At 37.3% G+C, this 23,814-nt stretch overlaps 2 protein-coding genes across 5 annotated transcripts in view; one reads left to right on the forward strand and one right to left on the reverse strand.

Moving 5' to 3' along the window:
- Positions 1 to 3,208, reverse strand: part of fam184b (family with sequence similarity 184 member B) — a 44,665-nt gene extending 41,457 nt beyond the window's left edge. The window contains exon 1 of the mRNA XM_048197698.1: positions 2,749 to 3,208. Coding sequence (XP_048053655.1) covers positions 2,749 to 2,907 — 159 coding nt within the window. The 5' untranslated portion in view covers positions 2,908 to 3,208. The remainder of the gene's footprint in view (positions 1 to 2,748) is intronic.
- Positions 3,209 to 4,129: 921 nt separating this feature from the next.
- On the forward strand, positions 4,130 to 22,986 carry ncapg (non-SMC condensin I complex, subunit G). Of its 4 annotated transcripts, none has more exons than XM_048197703.1 (23): positions 4,130 to 4,288; positions 4,936 to 5,053; positions 5,209 to 5,232; positions 5,673 to 5,888; positions 5,992 to 6,220; positions 7,014 to 7,159; positions 8,079 to 8,163; positions 8,599 to 8,794; positions 10,503 to 10,652; positions 10,806 to 10,946; positions 11,315 to 11,438; positions 11,772 to 11,861; positions 11,945 to 12,130; positions 15,957 to 16,067; positions 16,265 to 16,384; positions 16,467 to 16,688; positions 17,034 to 17,215; positions 19,738 to 19,900; positions 20,008 to 20,178; positions 20,380 to 20,506; positions 22,125 to 22,169; positions 22,243 to 22,312; positions 22,429 to 22,986. In XM_048197703.1, the coding sequence occupies exons 2-23, from the start codon at positions 4,946 to 4,948 to the stop codon at positions 22,553 to 22,555; spliced, it is 3,033 nt and encodes a 1,010-aa protein (XP_048053660.1). In that variant the 5' UTR covers positions 4,130 to 4,288; positions 4,936 to 4,945; the 3' UTR covers positions 22,556 to 22,986. The 4 variants fall into 4 exon arrangements, with proteins under 4 accessions (XP_048053660.1, XP_048053661.1, XP_048053658.1 ...); XM_048197701.1 differs by lacking the exon at positions 4,130 to 4,288 and adding an exon at positions 4,299 to 4,675; XM_048197704.1 differs by lacking the exon at positions 5,209 to 5,232.
- The last annotated feature ends 828 nt before the right edge of the window (positions 22,987 to 23,814 follow it).

The following is a 23,814-nucleotide window of genomic DNA, read 5'->3' on the forward strand; positions in this document are numbered from 1 at the left end:
TGTTGATATTACAGCCTTTAACCTCTATGTTTTTAAATGTTACACTCTACAATTGTCCAAGGGAATAATATTTTCTCACACAATGACAGATATAGTTATGACCATTGATTTTATCATACATCATCGAGGTGCAGTTTACACAAAAATGCATAATTCAACTGAAACTCCAGAGTTCAATATGGGGAAGTGTGTGTAAATGTGTTTGATTCTATTAGGAAGTTTTGCTGATAAAATTAAATTTTGTGCTGATTTACATTTAATTTTATGTGTTATGAAATGTGTATGGCCTATACTTTATGTTGTTTGGTCACTGGGTAATATAACATATGCTTTTTATCCAAAGGTGACAAACAGTATCATTCTAAGGGCATGTAGAGAATATGAGCTTTTTAAGCCTTATTTTAAGAAATATTTTTTCGTTTATAGTCCTAGTAAAGATGACTAAAAATTATAAGGATTCAAAAAAGGGCAGGCCCAAATGACTGTGTGTATATATTAATATAGTGTGGTTTCATAGTTATACTTCATAGTTGGCCAAGAGGATAATCATTTTTCACACAGTGTCAGATATAGTTGGCTATTGATTTTATTACACATCAAGTTGCAGTTTAAACAAAAAATGCATAATTCAAACTAAAACTCCATCATTTGACAACATGGGGAAGTATGTAAGTTGCAATTTGTTGGCAAAATAAAATTTTTTGCTCACATATATTTAATTTCATGTGTTGCTTACAGTCACTTGTTATTTTAGCAGATGCATGTTATCCAAAGTGACAAAGTGATATGATGTGTAGCCAAGTATGGTGTCCCATTCTCGGAATTTGTGTTCTGCATTTCACCCGTCCAAGTGCACACACACAGTAGTGAGTATTGAACACACACCTGGAGAAGTGGGAAGCTGCAGCACCTGGGGAGCGATTGGGGGTTAGGTGCCTTGCTCAAGGGCACCTTAGTTGTGGGTAATGAGAGTGGAAGAGAGCGCTGTTTATTCACTCCCCTCGCCTACATTTCCTGCTGGTACTGAGACGTGAACCAGCGACCTTCAGGTTACAAGTCCGACTCTCTAACCATTAAGCTCGGGATACACTGCACGATTTTAGCAATCCTATAAGATCATTACTTTATCACACTGTGTGACATGGATTTATTAAACTTGGGTACGACATGCATGTAGCTTGTACGATGACGACACCTATTGACTCGTAGGCTATGATTCAAGTTTCTATAGAAGAATAAAACGTCATCAACATGCACTAGTGGTACACAAAAAGACCATGTTGAATCACACTTTGCCAGTTGTAGTTTTTATGTGTGCTGAAAAAAAAAGGAAGCGGCAAAAGAGCTTGAGATAAGCAGTTTTAGCGCCATGTCGAGTTGATTTCATGTCACGTTTTTATTGGCTGGTCAGCAGACATAGGTCGTAGCAGTAAACACTGTGCATTGATCATGCTGAATTTCTGACACTGTCAGAAAATGATCGTAGGCTATCTTTGGTCGCAAGACTGGGAAAACAGCTGTCTTTGAACCTCTCTCACTGTACGACAAAGAACCACTGATTAAGAGCCACGATCACAGAAATCGCCACGATTGTTTCACGATAGCAATCTTTCGTCTGGGACAGCCAAAAATCGTGCAGTGTATCCCGGGCTTTAGGGCAAACAGTATAATAATTGTATTATTACCTGTATGACTTTCTTTCTTCTGAAGAACACAAAAGAAGATTATTTTGAATGTTGGTAACCAAACTATTTTGGTTATACCATTGACATCCATTGTAAGTAAAAAAAAAAAAAGAAGACATTTCTCAAAATATCTTCTTTTAGGTTCCCTCCACAACCTATTTAAAGCAAAATTAATGTCTAAAATGCATTCAGATCCAATGGATATGAGTTATTTAAGCCTAAACTGTTTCATTACATCAGATAAAATAAAGTACTAAGGTGCCATCAGATAGCCTATTAACATTATGGAACTACAACATATATACTACAGTATGTCCTAACAAACATAACAATTCCAGCGTGATTTTTTGCTAGTGGAACAAACAAAACTAACAAGTGTGGCTAAACTGAACTACATTGTAGTAGAGAACTGTCTTTTGCCAAGCTGAACAAGTCTGTTACGTTTGCCTCAACCATGTTACAAGCTTCTACGGTTCATAACAACTGGATGCTGCTTGTGAAGGGGTGGTTCTTAGTACACACACACACACATCTAAACCTGATAATATATAACCACACATTTCTGTTGCCAGAGATCACCCACGGGTCAGATTATTTTAGATGAGCCATTTGTAGTGTGAACTTCAGTAGCCCCCTCTGAGGAACTATATAAACTCAATGAAAGCACATTTGCTACAATACAACATCTCAGTCGTGACTTGTCTTTGATTACCTTCTGCCTGGTTCTGCATCACCTGTAATGGAAAGACAAGTGATGCGACGCTGAGAGCACTAAAACCCTGTTGCATTCCATGAAAAAACGCCAGTGGGTTAGGCAACATAAAATACTGAAATGTGTCAATAATGTACATTTACAGACTATTTTGTCTGTAATGTAAAGGGTGTATTTGCGCAGTAGCAGAAAGAGGTATTAGCATATATATATATATATATATATATATATATATATATATATATATATATATATATATACACACACCTCTGCGGCACACGTTAAGTGAATGGATATCCAGGAAACAGTTAAATGAGTCCCGTTAGCTGAGTAGTAAAATTACGCACTTACCTTTGTCAGCTGCGCTATTTTCTTGCACATTTTCGTATGCATTTGATAATCATACACTTCCTGCTCTACATTCACATTGGGGATGTCCGCAATAGCGGTCCCGTTACATGCACCGCTGCCGCCGGAGGGCTGGTTCATCTTCCCAGAGCTGGAAGCCATAATAACCCCTTAGATCACGCTGATCAATCACAAACTGGGCTGCGCAACACCCTGGTCGCCTCTACGTGATCCTGAAGGTAGAGTCCTTACGACAGCCGAAAACATTCTGCATGCTGCGGCGACCGGCGAACACCCTCCCGCTCCGCCGTGAAGCTGCTCCCGGTGAGAGGACTGCTCACAAGATAATGCCATCGGCGCTCCGCCGCCCCGCGGTACACGACTCACTGACGGCATGTACCCCCAGCCAAGACACCTGTCTCTCACCCGGGGCGTGACTACAGTCTAACATTACAAGTCACGGGTAGCCTGCTGCAGTGTAATCATAGCCCCTCCCATGAACACCAACACGCCCAACAGCACAACAAACAGAAGCTCGCGCAATTTCCAAACGTCAATTTCTTTGATAACCCAGTTACTCACTTTGATTTGTTAGCGTTTAAAGATTTAAATCATTTTCTATGAACAATTCTCAAAGCAACAACAAAACTGCAGACAGGTATATTCACTAACTAAATAAATAAATAAATATAGGCCTAATTGTGTTTGTCTCCGAAATGTTGAGGGCAAGGTAAATTATACATTTCAAATAAATGTGAAAGGTGAAAACTCCCCATGCAAGGCTGAACCATATTTGGTTATAACAGCGTAATAGTGATATATACGACATATTGGTTATTCTCAGAAAATGCATGACTTACATTATGTCGTGCTAAATGCAGTTTTTACACAGGAGCTGAGGAGTTGGTTTGCTGTCTTTAGTCTAACAATCATAGTAAATGAGCTGACCTACCTAAAATCTGACCTACATACTCAGGATGATCTGTCAGTACCAGTATATAAAAACAACAACAAACTAACCCACACAACCCTAAAACATATAGTTGGATCCTGAGAGTTAGGTCATATTTCAGGACACTGGAAACGTTTAATCATGTCAGGGTCTTATCATTCATTCGATTACCAAGAAATAGCATAGAAGTAATAGCATAATCAATCTGTTACCTTTTGAAGAGCTTAAATTTGGACCAATTACAGCTGTTTGTGATTAAGGATAATTATAGCATTTTACTGAATTATTGTAGATATATTTAAATTTATATGATCAGGCTCCAAAACTTAAAATTAATAAAGTTAAACAGAACTATTTATTAGTGCACAAATACCTACAGTGATGAGACTAAACGTCTTGAGATTTGAACCATTCAAAGCTGCAGTTACTAAGCCTCTCAACGCCCCCTAAAGGAAAACCCATAGTATTGACCGTTACAAACACTCATGGAGGAGGGGGTTCTCGTAATTCTCGCGAGACGAGAGCAGGTTTTGAAAAGTGGCGCTTTTCACCGTTATTCAAGATACACGGCTCAAGATCGATTTCTTTCAGGTACGACGCGGATTAAATTGTTTTCCCCCCTCATAAAACTTCTTGATTAGAAATGACGCAGATACACTTAGCAAGGATTAATGTTCTGACAAATTTGTAACTTGTTAAAATGATAATTATGAGATAGTTCGTCGTGTTTTTGTGTTGTGGCTAACTGTGGGTGCTAGCAGTTTATCGAGGCGGTGTTGCTCATTTTATACGCACAAATATCTGTTTCACTAAGGGAAACTGATTTTTAATCCAGCAATTTGTGCTCTTCGTACATGTGTTTGATTTGTTGTGGGATTACTATAACTTAATCTTGCTGTGTGGTACATGCTAGCTTATTTAATGAATAACTCTTTATTTAGATCATTAAAAGTGTCCAATGGGTGGAGGAAAGATCAGGTAATGTAACGATTCTGTCGTGCTGCGTTAACGTTATCCGACATTTGTTGTGACTAATTACTTTAACCTGTGAAGTGTGTTATTAACAGCTAACGCTAAAACAACTAAAAAAAACGAATACATGTTTAAGCAGGTGTCATATACCGTATTCTATTTGGGTATCGGTCTGAAATGAATGGGTGTTTGGGTTTTGTAAACGTATATCTAATATCATTCATTCACACCAGAAGGCTGGCATGTAATTTGTTTTTGTGTCTTAGGAACATCAACATGTCTGGAGACGCTGATATAGAGATTGAAGAGGCTTTCCGGCGCGCACAGAAAGCTCATAATAACAAGGCAAAACTTGTTGCCAGTTTGAAGACCAGATATAATAAGGTACAGCAGATGTATCATTATGTGAATTTTGTAGTGTACACTATCGTCAAAAAGTTTAAGGTCGGTATTTGACAGAAATTAGTGCTTTTATTCAGGAAAAATGCATTAATTGATTTAAACAAAAGTTTCAAAATAAATGTTTTTTTGAACTTTAGATTCATCAAAGAATACTGAAGAAGGTATGAAGGTTTCCACAAACATTGAGCAGCATAACTGTTTTCAACAATGATGATAATGAGAAATGTTTTGTTTTTTGATCCCAAATCAGCATATTATAATTTCTGAAGGATCATGTGAGACTGAAAACTGGAGTAGTGGCTGCTGAAAATTCTACTTTCATCACAGGAATAAATTACAATAAATAACATTTTAAAATATATTAAAATGGAACACTTATTTTAAAATGTAATAATAGTTCACAGTATTACTGTTGTTACTGAATTTTTGGTCAGATAAATGTAGCCTTGGTGGGTTTAAGAGACCATTCAATAACATCAAAATCCAACCCCAATCTTTTAAATGGTGGTGTAGGTGCAACGGGATATTTTCCAACATGTTGTCTGTCTGACACATTAAGCAGTCTTCTGAACAAGAGATTTGTTTTTAATTCTTTGTGTAGTTGGAAGATAAGACTGAATTCCATGAGGAGTTCATACGCTGCCTGAAGTATGCCATGATCATTTACACCCGAGAGCCAGCAGTGGAGAATGTCATTGATTTTGTCACTAAGTTTGCTGCAAGTTTTGAAACGCCTGTTAATGAGGAGGCTGAAGAGGAGGAAGATGATGATGACCACAATGATTTTTTGAACTTTCTGTTCAACTTCCTGTTGGAGGTAGTGTCACTCGTATGCAGACATTTGGGTTGGGGGAAAATCATACCTCATAGTGTACCTTTGTTTACATTAGATTTCTTATCCGTTTCTTTCTCTCCCTCAGTCTCATGGTGCAAACAGCCATGCGGTGCGGTTTCGTGTTTGTCAGCTGGTGAATAAGTTGTTGGGCAGTTTGAGTGAGAATGCTCAGGTCGATGATGACCTGTGTGATAGGATCCATGATGCCATGCTGGTCAGAGTCACAGACAAATACCCTAATGTCAGGATTCAGGCAGCACTGGCCATGGCCAGACTCCAGGATCCCAGTAACATCGACTGCCCCACTATTAAAGGTACTCTGATTGCTCATACAAATAAAATTTACTTACCCCCTTGTCATCCAAGATGTTCATGTCTTTCTTTCTTCAGTCCAAAAGAAAGTAAGGTTTTTGATGAAAACATTCCAGGATTATTCTCCTTATTATGGACTTCAATGGCCTCCAAACGGTTGAAGGTCAAAATTACAGTTTCAGTGCAGCTTCAAAGGGCTTTAAATGATACAGACGAGGAATAAGGGTCTTATCTAGCAAAACGATCGGTCATTTTCGAAAAAATGTCAATGTATATGCTTTATATAAACAAATGATCGGCTTCTAAGTGCTTCCGCCAAAACCACACTTTCGTATTCTTCAAAAAGCTCACGCTGTATGTCCTACGCCTTCCCTATTCTACTTACGGAACGAACACAGTGCCAGTTCCATTTTTCCCGTAAGTAGAATACGGAAGGCGTAGGACATGCAGCATAAGCTTTTGGAAGAATACGAAAGTGCGGTTTTGGCGGAAGCACTTGGAAGGCGATCATTTGTTTATATAAAGCATATACATTTAAATTTTTTTCCAAAAATGACCGATCATTTCACTAGATAAGACCCTTATTCCTCGTCTGTATCATTTAAAGACCTTTGAAGCTGCACTGAAACTGTAATTTTGACCTTCAACCATTTGGAGGTCATTATAAATTATCAGGAAAATTTTATTTGAAGGTGAACTAATCCTTTAACATGTTAACATTCGATATTGATCCATGAGTTTTCAATGAATATAATTTTAAATAAGGTAAATGTGATTAATTCTGTGTGTTTGTAGCATATATTCTGCTTTTGGAAAATGACTCGAACCCAGAGGTTCGACGTGCTGTGTTGTCTTGCATCGCTCCTTCGGCTTTTACACTTCCTAAAATCTACAAGCGCACCCGGGACGTCAAAGAGAAAGTCAGGAAACTTGCTTATCAGGTAAAAATGTATAAGAAAATGCCAAACTGATCAAACCTGGAATGAAAGTTAACAAATAGTAAATGGAGGTATTTTTGTTTGTTTTTTAAAGGTCCCTTTCTTCGTGATCCCATGTTTCAAACTTTAGTTAGTGTGTAATGTTGTTGTTAGAGTATAAATAAAATCTGTAAAATTTTAAAGCTCAAAGTTCAATGCCAAGCGAGATATTTTATTTAACAGAAGTCGCCTACATCGAACGGCCAGTTTGGACTACATCCCTCTACTTCCTTCTTTAATGACGTCACTAAAACAGTTTTTTGACTAACCTCCGCCCACAGGAATACACAAGAGTTGCGTTTGTAGAGTGTGTTTGTCACCTTGCCGTCGAAACGCTGTTATTTTCATCCCGCAGTCCAATCACCGGGTCTGATTCCGGCTCAAATTGATAGGGTAAAATTAAAGACATGTTTACAATAACACTGAGCGCATGCATCTCCACGTTATGGTAAGAGGCGTGACCTTTCCGGGCAAGGTTCGCTAAGCTGCTGTCGAATCACAACACAGGAACCGCTGGCACAATCAGAACTCGTTACGTATTTCTGAAGGAGGGACTTCATAGAACAAGGAAGTCATCAGCCCGTTTTTATGACAGTGGAAACAGCGGTATACAGATAAGTAAATTATGTGAAAAATACTGTGTTTTTTTTACACGCGAAACATGAACACTTGTTATATTGCACACTATAAACACAATCAAAGCTTCAAAAAACCACGAAAAACGGGACCTTTAAATGTGAAAGTCTTTACTATCAGTTTTGATCAATTTAATGCATCCTTGCTGAAAAAAGGTATTAATTATTTCATCCAAAGGAAAATCTTACTGACCCCAAGTTTGTTAATAGTACTGTATGCAATAAATATGTCTATGTATGTGCTTCAGGTACTTGCAGAGAAAGTGCATATTCGAGCTCTGAGCATCGCTCAGAGAGTGAGTCTGTTGCATGAAGGCCTCAGTGACTCTGCAGGTAAGGAAATTGTGGTGTTTGATCAAACTGTCTAAGAATCCAATTGTACACATGTATTACAGTTCATGTGCATTGTCTCTTAAAAACAAGTCCTCTAGGCACAAACAAGTTGTTTACTAGGTGACAACTGGGTCATTAAAGACTTGCACACAGGTTTCTACTAATAAAAACACCCCATTATGTCTTGTCTTTCAAATCCTTTTTACTATCAGACATCTTACTGAACTGCAGTGCCTTTGATAAAATCAGACAACAAACACGTTTAATAGAAATATTTGACAAAGTATCATCTGAATGCATCTTAAAATTTTTGTCTTTTATTAAGCTTATATGCTTATTTATCTCACAGTTTTGTATCTTATATTCTTTATGCTATGCTACCCTTGTTGCTGACAGGACAGTAAGAGTTAAACAAATCATGTCCATCTCCCTTAGACTCAGTCAAGGAGGTCATCAAGACCCATTTGCTGCCTGCTTGGCTTCGCTTGCTGCAGGGAGATGTTTTGCAGTTGCTGCACAGACTGGATGTAGAGAACTGTGCAGAAACTGCAGTGACTACCTTGCATGCCATCTTCTCCATGGCAACAAGCCCTGATGAACTCCTGCAGAATGGTATTAGGCTGGATGAGAGGTCAGTTACTTGAATCTAAACACCAGTACAAGCATACTTCAGTCACTGCAGTTTTGCAACAGAATTCAAACCACCAAAATTTCAAAACGCATATACATGCCCTGCCCTTTGTGGAAATTAGAATATTTTTTAATTATTTCCACTGTGCTTTGCTTTCTGTTATCAGTAGAAACATAATACTTTCAGCCAGAGGTGTAAAGAGTACATGAAAACCATACTTGAGTAAAAGTACAGACACCTTACAGCGAAAATTACTGTTACAATTCACCAATTCTAATATGACTTGAGTAAAAGTCTTAGAGTATCTGATTTTAATAGAACTTAAGTATTTAACTCATGCTGAACGTAGGCTCAGAGATGCACTAGTCCTCGACACCTAAGAGACATGCCAGTGAAAATAAAAAAACAATTGATTTGTAAGATAAGAAATGATGTTTATTTTCTAAAATCAAAATAAAACTGAACACCTCAGTGTTGCAATGTATCAAGGTCGACACAACAGCCTCTTAAATGTCTACAGACTCTCAAATGTGAGTTAAGCTCAAGTGCACAAAAAGGCCATAAGTAAACCAATATCCTTTAAAGGTCTTGTCAATATAGTGAATAAATAAAATAATGTTAAGTAAAATTAAATAGTCAAAGTCTACTTGCACTGGATGTGCTGGTTTGAGCCTCATCACCAGCTGCAGTCATGACCTCATCTCCTAAATCAAACCCCTGCGATTCAGCAACTCGCTGCTAATGCACTCACATTCATGTAAAGTAACCTTGTTGACAAGTTTGGGTGAGTAAAGGCAAAATGCACAAGATATAGTACCATCAATGCCCTTAGATGACGATATTGCTTCTTTATAGCAGAAACAAATTGCTGCAGAAAATGTTAGCTGCCATGCAAAGTATAATGTGTAATTGTATTACTCATCACAAATGTAGTGGAATAAAAAGTACATTTACTTGTTCAAAAATGTAGTCAAGTAGAGAGTAAAAGTTGCCAATATCTTTGATACTCCGTGCAACTACAAAGTATCCAAAACGATACTCAAGTAAACCAACTAATTACATTGCCTCTCAGTATATCTGCATTGGGCAATTTTCAGCATTAGTCTCATTTCTTAAAGGGTTAGTTCACCCAAAAATGAAAATTGTCATTTATTACTTAACTTCATGTCGTTCCACACCCGTAAGACCTCTGTTCATCTTCGAAACACAAATTAAGATATTTTAGTTGAAATCCGATGGCTCCGTGAGGCCTTAATAGGGAGCAATGACATTTCCTCTGTCAAGATCCATAAAGATGCTAAAAACATATTTAAATCGGTTCATGTGAGTACAGTGGTTCAATATTAATATTATAAAGTGACGAGAATATTTTTGGTGCGGCAAAAAAACAAACAAAATAACGACTTATTTAGTGATGGCCGATTTCGAAACACTGCTTCAGGAAGCATCGGAGCATTATGAATCAGTGTATCGAATCATGAATCGGATTGTGTTTTTAGTACCTTTATGGATCTTGAGAGAGGAAATGTCATTGCTCCCCATGCAGGCCTCACGGAGCCATTGGATTTCAACTAAAATATCTTAATTTGTGTTCCGAAGATTAACGAAGGTCTTACGGGTGTGGAACGGCATGAGGGTAATTAATAAATGACAGAATTTTCATTTTTGGGTGAACTAACCCTTTAAATGTGTATGTCTCTCTGTACAGGAAACTAATTACTGTAGACTCCCTAACATGTGAAAATGTGTTGTACTGGAGAGCATTGTGTGAGTTTGTCAAGAGTAAAGGAGATGAGGGTGAGGAATTACTGGAGAAGTTACTCCCTGAGGCGGCCATCTTTGCAGAGTATCTATACAGGTGAATGTGCGCTACACTTGTGTTTCTTGTAACACTTAATTGAGTTAATTATAATTCTTCCATGTTTGATTTTTCTTTTTGAATTCAGTTAATATTGTCACTAAACATTTGCAAATGATAACCCAGCTAAACAATGAAGCCTTTTTGTTTCAGATATCTAAAGAACATTTCTCAGCTGTCTGAGGAGCAAAGAGCTGATATGACACAGCTTGAGATGGTGATGACCCAAGAGTTTGTTGGACAGCAGCTGATTCTGCTAATCGGGTGTCTGGACACTTCTGAAGAAGGCGGCAGGTCTGAGTTCTCAATACTCTGATTTCTTGCTGATCAGTGTAGAAGAAACATTCTAGACTATTATTGTCTTGAGTTTTTGATATGGATTTTTTTAACTGCATGTTTAGTTTACGTTAAAAATGTGGGTAGCACTTTATTTTACCTGTTTCCCATGTACAAACTATGTACTTACTATAGTAATTGCAATAACTAGGTAGTAACCTTGAACCTACCCCTAAACCTAACCTTAACCCATGTTAAGCAATAACCAAAACCTTATGTTACCCAGTAATTTCTTGGGTAAGTACACTGCAAATAAAAGTGCAAGTATTGTCAAATTAAGTGCAACCAAAATGTGTTTGTTTTAATCTTCCCATGAACCATTGTAGGAAGCGCATGATAGCAGTGCTCCAGGAGATTCTTGTAATGCCCAACACACCCACATCTCTGATTGGTCTGCTGGTGGAGAAACTGATTGGCATTTTACGAGATGACGCACAGAAAATTCAGATGGTCAGTCCTTGTGGGAACATCATACTCTTAAAAAAAAAAAATCATCTGTTTGTGGCATCCTGGGATTGTGTCAGTGTAGTCCTCTCAGATGAAGTATGTTCTTTTCTTTGGCTGTGCCAACGTTGAACCTGACCTAAATCGGGTGTCACCAAAAATCTGATTCAAGTATTTTTCACACATGCAACAAGATTAATCAGTGACAGATGGATGAAAAATGTAATTGGTTGATTTATGTAAATGTGGCCTTTGAGATCTGCCAATTTATGCAGTCAAGTGTCTCTACAGCAGTTCACTGAGGGTTTAATTATGTATGTGTGTGGTTATTTTAATCAGGTTGCTGAAATAATCTCTGATGTGAGAGAGCCCATTTTGCCCATCTCTGAACCTGTGGATGAGAATGAGAAACGCAGAAAACAAGTTAGAGTGAGTAAAACTTCATAAACCACTGGTTGGTGGCATCAACCTATTGCATTAGATTGGCATCATTTTAAAATATTTTTCAATAGCTAGCTGAGGTGCGAGTGCAGATAGTGGAGGCAAAGCAGACTCTAGAAGAGTGCATCAGCTGTCAGGACTTCAGTCGGGCAGCTGAGCTGAAAGACTCCATCTCTCAGCTGGAAGAGCTCAAGAACCAGCTTGCCCTTGAGGCTTCACAACTTGCAGAAAATATCAAGGAGCAGCGTGTGGAGAAGGTACAAATTTACAAGGATATTCACATATATTTTTTTTATTTTAAATAAATAAATACATGTATTCAGCAAGCATATGTTTAATAAAAAATGACAGTAAATACAATTTATAATGTTTTATATTATGTTCTTTTGAACTTTTTTTTTTTTTTCTTTATCAAAGAATTCTGAAAAATGATGTATCACTAATATTTAGTAGCACAACTGTTTTCAGCTGTTATTAATAAGAATCTAATTTGAGCACAAACAGCATATTAGAATGATTTCTGAATGATCATATGACTGTAGATTGGAATAATAGTTTCTGAAAATTCAGCTTTGCCATCACGGGAATAAATTACTTTTTAAAATAGTTCTTCCAACAAATATTTCCTGATACATTATTAAAATCAAAAGTTGTTTTTGTTAACATTAGTTAATGCACACTTTGAACTAACATGAACAAAAATGAATAAATACTGTATTGCTCATTGTTAGTTCATGTTAGTTAATTCATTAACAGGGCTCAAAACTAACTTTTTTTTACTTGGTAGCACTGGTGCTCCCAACTTCAAAAAGTTAGGAGCACCAGCAAAAACTTACCAAAAACCCACCGACAATGTAAAGCCCTGTACACACCGTGCGCGATTATCGCCGACGTTTAACGCCTCAAGACTAAACAAAGGGCGCCAATGCGAGTGGCACACCGACACGAAAAACGGCAGACATAAAAGCGTAATTTTTTTTTTTTTTTTTTTAAATAAAGCGCCTCGGGTTCGTTTTTTTTTTTTGTTTGACGCACCGCTTTAAAAACTGGCGGACCAATGAGATTGGCGCTTTTGTTCACGTGCATAGAGCTGCTGAAGTTACAGTACAACACGACTTGGTGGCGCTCAAGCACAAAACGGTCTTGCCTAGCACACATTGATACCAAGACGACGAAGAGGAATTAAGTAGATGAGGAAGACCCTTACAAACTATCCCTGCGTCTCAAACAGCTCCCTAGCTTCCTAGGTCGTGTATCAGTATACCGTGTAAATGAATGTGGCCGACTCCCTGATCAGAGCCCTGACTACTGAACTAGGGAACTGATTGAGATGCATGCTATGGGTGCTCTGCCAGTTCTTGGCCACACCAAGAGATGTGTATTATTTCTGTATTTTTACTGTGTTTTTGTTTGTTTTTTTTCTTTTCTTTTCTTTTTCTTTTACATTCAAGAAATATAGTTGAGAAGGTCTATTTCACAAATGTTTATTTGCACTACTGTTCACTTGCACTACTGTCATTGTGACTTATTTGCACTACTGCTTCTGACTACCATCTCTCATATGTCATATATATGCCATATATGCCATATATGCCATTTTATATCTGCATCTCTACATCTTTAACTTTATTAATATCATAAATATGTTTATTTGGACTACCGTTAAGCACAAGTGCCATATATTGTCAGGGAGTGAATTTGCACATTCACTCTGCGCATTGTGGTAGATTTTTCCCTACGCACCTGACTTAGTTAAACCTGGGTGTCCCTGACACCATAAACAAGTAAACCTGGATGTCCCTGACACCATAAAACCAATAAATTTATACTCTACTGAGCGTACTTCAGTACCTGTTCGAGACGGCCGACGTCTCGGCTTGTTTTGGGGGCCTATCACCTGATACTAAGCTCTTTAGTGCTCCCCACCGGCACTATCACCTGATAATAGGCTCTTTAGTGCTCCTCACCACTAAACACTATCACTATAGTATAGAAAAAGATCTCTAGTGCTTAGGTTTGCTGCAGCCTAAAAACCAAACAGACTCCAGTCTATGCCTCAGAATATGCTTTAATCACGGCCAGGAGAGTTCTCATCATTCCAGAGAATCTCTCTCCGAACAAAGGAATACAACAGGTTTTATAGGATTTCAGGTACACTTCATAGTCAGCATGGCATGATCTATTACTCATTATCATCAGTCTCAATATGATTAGTTCAGATTTAAGAAAAACATCTCAGTTCCTCTGTCCCGCTTACTGCCGGAGTAAATTTAGATTAGAACAACTGAATCACAAGATCATCAAAAAATATCATTGGGTTAATAGTTCAGATTACTCAATAGGTTAAAACAACCTTTATCCCCAAAAGGGATGCTGTCTAGCCAGCACAGCAGAATGTTTCTGAATCACAACACTCAGTCCTAGTGACTGTTTCTCTATTTCTAAGTTAGATTATTATTATTAGGCCTGTAGAAGAAAAGAAATGTTAGTTCATTATTAATTAGTTCAAAAATTCCATCACAGCATCACCAGTGAAAATCGCTTGGGTATGAACACAAAAAACATCTCAAAACGCTGGCAATAAGCACGTGCGATATTCGTCCCAGTGTGTACAGGCCTTAAAGGGGACCTATTATGCCCTATTTTACAAGATGTAAAATAAGTCTCAGAGTGTGTATGTGAAGTTTTAGCTCAAAATACCTCATAGATAATTTTTTTTATAGCATGTTAAAATTAGGGATGGACATTTCAAGCAAAAATGCTATTCGAAGATCGCTGGGAATTATTCAAATATTATTTGAAAATCGCACCCCTCCCCTGCATGCACACATCACGCATGTATAGGCTACACACACATAAACGGAAAGAGAGAGGGAGAGAGACCATTCACGCTTTCAATCAATCTCTGTCTGTTTTCACTCTAGAAAATCTTTGTAGGAGCTTAATAAAACACTGCAAGTGTGCATTAAAATATTATCCATAAATGCTCTCTTTTTCTTGTATTACCAACATACATGGCGAAGAACACACAGAAACGCTCGTTACAACTAACAGTAAACGAATATATAAAGACAATATGCCTTTCGGGTGGTGCTTAATAAACTTTATACCCATAAATAAACTCAGATGAACTGATATAAAGTGCCGTCACCTTCATTACTGCCGTATCCAGTATTATTCTGGAGACTGTAAGCTGGATCACGAACAGTTTTTACTTGAATATACTTGAGTAGCACATTTTTAGCACACTCTCTGTTTTGAATCGTCCATTTGTATTGATATTCATTTGTTTCGGTGTGAAATGATTCGCACAGACATACACGAATTTCGACAGAACTGAGGGAGAATTTTAAGTTAATCATCCTCATTTTCAGCAGCTCAGATTTAGGGAGTAAATGGAGAGAGCTATGTGGATTAATCCATCCAGCTTCAGAACACCAAACACAAAACGCTTGGGAAACATTCTCGTCAGTGCAGCAGTGGCGGACTGTGTAAACTCACTGTAAACGCACTCAGGCGGTTCTATGTTCAAACTTTAGTGTCTGTCATTATTCGTGGGCGGGGCCTGTGGCTTTTGTGACGTCACACTGCCAGGGATCTGGAAACTGCTTGTTCTGAGACACTGCTTATGATTTATGGGGATTAAAAAAAAGGAGTGGGTGGATTTTTATCACTATAGGGTGGCTCTGTACATGCACTACCAACACACATTTATGTCCAAACACCATGCAAAAGTGAATTTTGCATAATGGGTCCCCTTTAAGGGTGCTGAAGCACCACAACTACAAATTCACTCTCTGACAGTATGTGTGTTTGTGGATGGGTGCTTTGAATTAAAATTGTTCACTGTTCAAATTGTATCATAGTTAATTGGTCAGCCAGTGTCATAAATGAACATTACAAGATAGAGTGTGAGGGGGAAAAAATGTCATGTGAATGGCCTGAGACTTTGTGTCGCATTTTAGGTGAACACTTAGTTGACTCCATTAAAGTGCATGTGCATATTGACAGCAAGCCTTACATTGTGCTTAATTTAAATATAATTCCAACATAATGTAATCACATGTCATGTATTTTCCCCAGAGTGACCCAGAGACTTTGTTGAAATGTCTGACGATGTGTGCCGAGTTGTTCAAGCAAATGAACATCAAGAGAGGAATCTGCCCTACCATGAATGCTCTGATAGAGTCACTGGTACAATACTCATTCATAAAAGCACTCACATTAATAACCATTTCCTGCTTTTCTGCAGTATAGGAAAAACCTGGGTCTGTATGGCGCTTTTATCACAAGCCATTTTGGTTACCGAACTTTTATATACAAATTAGTTCAGTGCTTAACTGGAGCTGCAGCTAAGAGAATATAATTTCAAAGTGCTTTCTCATTCCTAGATATTGCCAAGTGTTTCCAACCCTAACCCTGCTGTGCGCAACATGGCTGTCATCTGTTTGGGAACTGCCGCTCTCCACAGTAAAGACTTCGCCAACACACACCTTGTGCTGCTCTTGCAGGTATTTAAAACACTTGTGTTAAAGATGACCGAATTCACTTTGTCTTGGAAGCTTGGAGATTATTTTTGTGTGTGTGTTTTAGATCACACAGCTAGACGAGCCTAAAATCAGGATCAGTGCTCTCCGAGCTCTCATTGACCAGCTCCTGCTCAATGGCCTCAACATCCTGCAAGACAAGCCTACTCCTATCTCCCAAGCACCTGACTCACCAGACAACAGTAACGGACAACCTGACCAACAAACTGAAGAGGAGAGTACTGTCCAGAGCATTCTGAAGATGCTTTCAGAATTCCTTGATAGTGAGGTACTGCATATCCATTATTTTAGGCATTTTCATACATTAAAGGTACACTATTGAAACTTAGGCCTCGCTATCACCAGTAAAATGTAACCCTACAGCTGAAAATATAAATCATTATTGTTTTGACTTGAAATTGTTGTTAACAGCCTTATGTGAGTGAACTGTTAACATTACAGTTTCATTCACATGTTGAATCAATGCAGAGATTTTCTGCCAACCTCTTGAGCTCGCAACTTATTGGAGCTGATTGGCAGGCATTTTGACAATGTGCGCTGTTTATACATGATGTCTAGATGGTGTAAATGTACTGCAAATTGTACCAAATGAAACCTATTTGAAATTTTTCAGATCTGCGAGCTCCGCACAGAGACAGCAGAGGGTCTGGCCAAGTTGATGTACTGTGGGAGAATCCTAAGTCCAAAGCTGCTGTCCCGTCTGGTGCTATTGTGGTACAATCCTGTAACGGAGGATGACCAGAGACTACGGCATTGCCTGGGGGTATTCTTACAGCTATATGCCCGGGCCAGCAGGTATACATGTAGGGAGATCCTCCCTCACTTGCACTCAAAACATTTACGTGATTTTTTGCTCAGTTTAATTAAAGGTGTAGTTAACACTCTGAGGTCTGAAAACGCACCGGCGCGTTTTGCAGGTTTTTTTTCACATTGCAGCAAAACAGACTTAAAATACTCCGTCATTTTTTGTGATAGAGACATAAGTAATATACCAATTGAAACTATAGAATATCTTCTTTTATTTGTATACACTCAGAGTAAAAACACAATGTTGTGCTTTTTGTAAAATAAAGAAAACTAACATGATGCGTGATTTCTCCTCTCCCTCTGAACGAAGTCCAATCTGATAGTTCTCAGAAAATGAACTGTAACTTAGTGAATACTAATCACAGAAAAGTTAAACTTATGTCTAAAAAAACGTTAAGATGTCAGGTTTTAAATCATTTAAGTCAAATCGAAAACAAACCTTCTGTGTTTATGTAATCTGTATGAAAAGAGAGCCATGTCAGAAGTCCGTGATTCAGCTCATTATCTGCTAATGCGGCCACGCCCACGGAGCCAGCGCTATTCAGAGGCAAATTCAGAGGCAATACATGCATTCATCGTCTCAATCGTGTATTTATTGTCTTGAAAAGTGTTTATCTGGATGTAAAAGTCATGGTTAGGGAGCTCTAGAAGACATGCAGTTAGTTCCTGTTTTCTTTTCTTCTATATACGAATTTTAGATGAGTTTTTGTTTCTTTAGCGCCCTCCGGCTGCAGTATGAATTGGAAACTCCATTCATGGAATAGCCTCTTCTTCTTTTAGATGAATTTGTGCACTAAAAATGCACAGAGAGCGCCCTCCGACTTCAAGGATGAATTGAAAACACCAGCGCTCATAGTAATGACAATGAATATTAAATAAATATAACTTCTCTGTATAGAAAATTGACATAAGCATATGAGAATCCAATATTTCTCCAAATGTGCATGCTTTTAAACTAAAAGCCTATATTCAGACTCTTTGCATCACAGAAATACATTATATTTTAAAGTATAATATAAAACCATTACTTTATATTGTAATAATATTTTTCTGTATGTTTCATATATCATGATGAGCTTGAGACATCACAGAAGGTTTTTTTCACAGCCTACCTGACTGAAATGCCTCATTAATATGCAAGTCATTTCAGCTCATTACTATCCAATTCTTTTGTCTTCTCAGGTGAGAATGGCCCATTTTTCAGTGGTGATTCACGCCTCCATGCATACTGTGTTTCTTGGCAAAAAGTGTCTTACAAAAACTAAATCAATATATTGTTTTATATGAAGGAGTAGGCAGCATAATTTTTACATAATTTTGAAGCAAAAACTCTAGTCTACAACCTCCAATACCCAAAAGTCTTGTGAACACAGATTTAATATACTTATTTTGGCCTTATTTCAGTGACTTAAGTTTTTTGTTTTTTCAGTAACCACGCATAAACATTATTCCTTCAAAAACACAAACATGTACATACATGTTCCTCACATATTATTGTAGCCTAGTTTGTGCTGAATACAGTGTAATGACACTTTTGTCATTTATATGTTTATGAACAACTGAAAAAAGCACAAATGTCAGAGCACGTCAAAACTTCTCCAGGCCCCAAATCAGCCTCAGACTCCAGAGGGTTAACCCAAAAATGAAAATTCTGTAATGTACTCGCCCTCCTATTGTTTTAAACACGTGACTTTCATTCATCTTTGAAACACAAATGAACATTAATGAAACCTGAGAAATCTCAGTCCTTATAATGAAAATCCATTCCACCAAAACTTTAATGTTTCAAAAGGGTCATGAAGAGATAAAAGTAATCCATATGAATTGTGATGTTTAATACAAGTCATACGAAGAAACAGAATCACTTTAGCCTTTTATTTGCATATAAACAGTAATCAACACGCACACATAGAACACATCAAATATCAGAATTTTAATTTTTGGGTGAACTAGTGTTGTGCCGATACACAATGCCAATGACGATAGTCAGAGATATTGCCGATGGCAATATTACCAAGACTATAATTGGCTTGATCTCCCATTCATGTATTTTTTTTATTATTATTATTATTATTATTATTATTAGGATAGTATTATTATTAAATTAATATTAGAACCTACAATTCATTCAAATTATACAAATGTTCTCATCTCGTGCAGAAGTACTGTCAAAATGCTGCATCTGTAACGGCATGAGAGGATGTGCGTCCATAAATTTCCTGCTGACATGTTGAAATAGTCCTCAGATTTTAATGAGTAAAAAATAATAGGCTTAGCAGATAAATAAGAAAGGTACTGATCAAATAAATAAGCCCCCCCACACACACGATAACACGTATCGCCGATCTCACAGGCTGATGATGGGACGATATGAAAATGGATCATATCGCACAACACTAGAACTAACCCTTTAATGTAATTATGGAATTATTACAATGCTGCCATTCCATTAAAGACTGTTGTAACAGCGTAGCCAGATATTTACAGTTGTTGTAATTGTTGTACACTAGATCAAATCAAGAGTGTGTGGAGGAGAGTTTTCTGCCAACTATGAGAACTCTGTTCAATGCTCCTGTGACCTCTCCATTGTCTGAGGTAGACACATCCAATGTGGCTGAACTGTTTGTTGAATTAACACGACCCAGCGCTCTTGTGCAACCTGCTGCTGTACAGGTACTCTTAAACTTACATGCATACTTACAGAAATAACAGTAATGGGTTTTGTTCAAAGCACTTAAATAAGTTGATATTATGTAAATGATCAAATATCTCTTTTACAGGCTGTATCTGTGCATGACTCCCTGGCAGTGCGTGTTTGTAATGAGATTTTGAGGGACGTCTCTGCTCCTGAGGTGCGTCTCTACTGTAAAACTCTCAGCTGGCTGGAGATTAACACTGAACCTGGACCTGCCAACAACGAATTGCAACTACTGTTAAAAGACATTTTACAGGTATTGCTGTAGTTATGTCTCTTTAGTGAACATGTAAATGGTTAGAGAGCAGCACTGGATAAAAGCAAAAAAAAAAAAAAAAACAGATTAAACAAATGGTTGAGAAATGAATGACAATCTAACTTTAGGGTTTTACATTAATGTACACAATTATTTATGATCCATCAAGTGATCACTGTCTCTATCTTGTGTGTGTTACAGGAAGTGAAAGATAAGTACTGTACAAGGGTTATTGAGAAGCTTCGTAACCAACTAAATGGGGATCGTTGTTCCAAATCAGCCAGTAACCAGGACACAACTTTGCTTAACTTGGATGACAATACTGGAGGTACTAGCAAGCAAGCTAACCATTCTGTCACTAGGTTCAGAAATGTATCATGGCTAAGGGACAAAAAAATGTCCCCTTAGTGAAGATTTAATTGGTATATTTTTATTTATCCATCTAACATTCTTATACCGTGTCCTAACCAGCCGCGACGGCAACACGTGAATATTCTATTTTAGAAATGATTTATATTTCTCTGCGACGTTGCAACTGGAACAACAATACAAAGTATGGCAATGATAATATTAAATAAAGCACATAAACAGTACCTGATGTTAAAAGCTAACGTGAGTTTGAATATCATTCTGTGTTCCCAGCTTTTTAGCTGTAATGAATACAACACTGACTAATTCACCTCAGATCTTGAAAATAAATAAATGGGCACAAAAACGTTCAAACTGTCAACTCAATGCAAACAAACAAGTGTATTCTATGACAAAGATTGGTTCAGTCACTCCTTATGTACTTTAAATAATGTTTAAATTATATATTATTTATGAATTTTACTATGTACTTGCTCATTTCATTGTGTCTGCTGTGCTCTTGCTGAGAGAGGCCGTCCACACACTCTTCTGATTGGCTGTGGTTTTTGATGGATTTTATCGCTTATTTTCGTGTCGCATCTAGTGTGGACAGTCAAATTGCTTGTTGCTGGAATCTTAGCGCATCGCGTCTGGTTAGGACACGGTGTTAGTCTAGTTTAATATATGTAAGGGTTAATGGTTGGCCTAATATTAGTTTTTCAGTTGATTTCAGTTAAAATATTTGAAAGTACACTGTAACTATTGGCCCACAAGCGGTTAAACAAAACTGCATGCATTTTGCAGATGAACATTGTTTTGGTTGTGCTTCAGCTCTGCGTGACTGTGCGGATAAATATGGTTCTTTCTTATAACTAAAATCTCTCCCCTTTTTTTTTTTTTTTTTTTTTTTTTTTTTTTTTAAGGATTAAAAAAAAAGTTGCTGTTGTTCCCAATTACTTCCACTTTGTAATGATACCACTAACAGTTGACCGTGGAATATTTAGTAGTGAGGAAATTTCACAAATGGACTTATTGCACAGGTGGCATCCTATCACGGTACCACTCTTGAATTCACTGAGCTCCTGAGAGTGACCCATTCTTTCACAAATGTTTGTAGAAGCAGTCTGCATGCCTCGGTGCCTGATTTTTATACACCTGAATTAAATGATTTGGAGGGGTGTCCCAATACTTTTGGCAATATAGTATATGTACACAATTTCCTATGAAAACCATCCCCCCCCCGGTCTAAAATATAAACGCTTATAATAGGCTTACCATAGTGAATTTGGGCAAAGACAAAAACATGTTGTGAAATAAGGATTTATGTATTGACTCTGTATTTAAATTGGGAATTTTGAACAAAAGTTACAGTGTACCTTTTTAAGTATTTACATTTGTTTTAATTTTATAGAATTTATGTAATATGATTTAACTTAATTATATTAACATTTTTCAGTTGTAATTCATTCTCAATTAATTAAAGTATTGTAAATTATTTACTAAAGGTAAAAATGCCATTTAAAATTCCATTAATACTGTTGTAACTGTGGTAGCTAAAGTAGCGGTACATTAACAAACCTATCTGTGCGTCCTTGCAGAGGTGGTGAACAAAGATGAGACTAAACCTAAACGTGCAAAAAGAGGTACAGTTTAATTTGATAAAATGGATTTTTTTTAGCTTTTATGATTGTATTTAGCTTTCAGTCTGTTTTTCAGGCCAGAAAAAAGCTTCCACTGCAAAAAATGGAAAGAAAACCAGTAAAGCAGAGTTGTCCTCTGATGAAAGGTTCGTTCCACATCTTGATTAATGGTTTTGTTGTTACTCAAATGTAATTTTTATTTTTTCTTCCCTTTTGTATGTTGTTTATCTTTTGATTCTGTTTGTGTCAATTCTTTCTATAGTGATGAAGAGAATGTTCCAGAAGTGCCTCCATCAGTGCGACCAAGTCGCCGTGCCAAGATGGCTGCTCTGGATAAAACCAAGCAAGATCTGACTGCCCTCATGAACCAGGAGGCCAATGGTTCATAGAGTGGATTACTTATGATGAAAGTTGTCCTTCCTATGGTGTCCTACAGCCACTTAAGATTTACCTGAGAAATTACATACTGCTAAATTTTAGTTTACTTTCTCAATGAATCTGACTCCTTACACTCTTAACCTGGGTTCATGTCAAAATTGTCTTTGTTAGAATGCTGTCATATTTTTCAAGAGTTTGGCCTTGGGAAGGAGTCATGTTAACATTTATTTACTTTAGACTGTTCTTTTAAAAATGCACACAAGGAAGTGGGCCAAATACCCCTTTTTTTTTTTTTTTTACTATTTAAAAAATTATGAAATGTTGGATCAATTGGTGCATGTCAATAACAGCTAATATTTTAAAGTTGGCCCACATTTCCATGCAAGTTTTACTTATTTGTATGTATTTTTTTTAAACCTGAATAAACTGTTTAAAACTGCAACACAATTACTCTCATATGACAGGGCGACAAAATCTGTTTGCAAGAGCTTTTATTGTTCTAGTGATTGAGACAATTTCTTTGAAGGCAAGTATAAAAACACAGAGAAAATACAATGTGTGTACATAATTATGTTTATGTACAACATATAGCACCAGGTAACAAGTTTACAGTGGCCAAAACTTTTAAATGGCATATTTGAACATAAGACTATATACAGAAGGCCTCCTGACAATTCCCATAACAAGCCCCAACTCTAGCATATGGTTGGCATAGGTATAGATATAATGCACCATTTTAACTTTGTTGTCTGCACTTTTGCCACACCTTTTGAATGACTACAGTAGTTCGACTGGTTATTGAGGCCTAAAGTAGATGTTACACGTGATTGTGCACAAGCTTGTTGGCACTGGGTATGTATATGGTACAAATGGAGTCTTATTTCAGCAGTTTCAGAACAAATGCCTCTAGCGGACAAGTATCCAATGCATTAATAGATTCAATCTTATAGGATAAACTAGATGACAGTTTCAAGCTACATGTAAAAACAAACTAGTTTCTCAAAGTTCAAATTATACATCTTAAATGGTCTCAGTGTAGCACTGACTAAACTTTTATTGCACAAATGCAAGCCAGTCTTGTTACAAGGAACTTAAATTTTTTCAGGTGACTGTCAACAAAATCTAAAACCACAGTGGGGCAACTTCAACCTTTTACATACTCAAGGGGCAGGGCAGCAGACTGGAAACAACCAACGGATGTAAAACTAGAGCTACCAAAGTATTTAAATAAATAAACATACAGGCTGTATAACCTGTTAAAATGTTCTTG

Source organism: Megalobrama amblycephala, linkage group LG7 (genome assembly GCF_018812025.1).
Source record: "Megalobrama amblycephala isolate DHTTF-2021 linkage group LG7, ASM1881202v1, whole genome shotgun sequence".
Taxonomy (NCBI): domain Eukaryota; kingdom Metazoa; phylum Chordata; class Actinopteri; order Cypriniformes; family Xenocyprididae; genus Megalobrama; species Megalobrama amblycephala.

Bases quoted from the DNA above. Each gene is read 5' to 3' on its own strand.
- ncapg (XM_048197701.1), top strand. From the start codon at position 4,656: ATGGGTGGAGGAAAGATCAG. The intron at 11,862-11,944 runs GTGAGTAAAACT...ATTTTTCAATAG, and splicing joins AACGCAGAAAACAAGTTAGA to CTAGCTGAGGTGCGAGTGCA. The intron at 22,170-22,242 runs GTACAGTTTAAT...TCTGTTTTTCAG, and splicing joins ACCTAAACGTGCAAAAAGAG to GCCAGAAAAAAGCTTCCACT.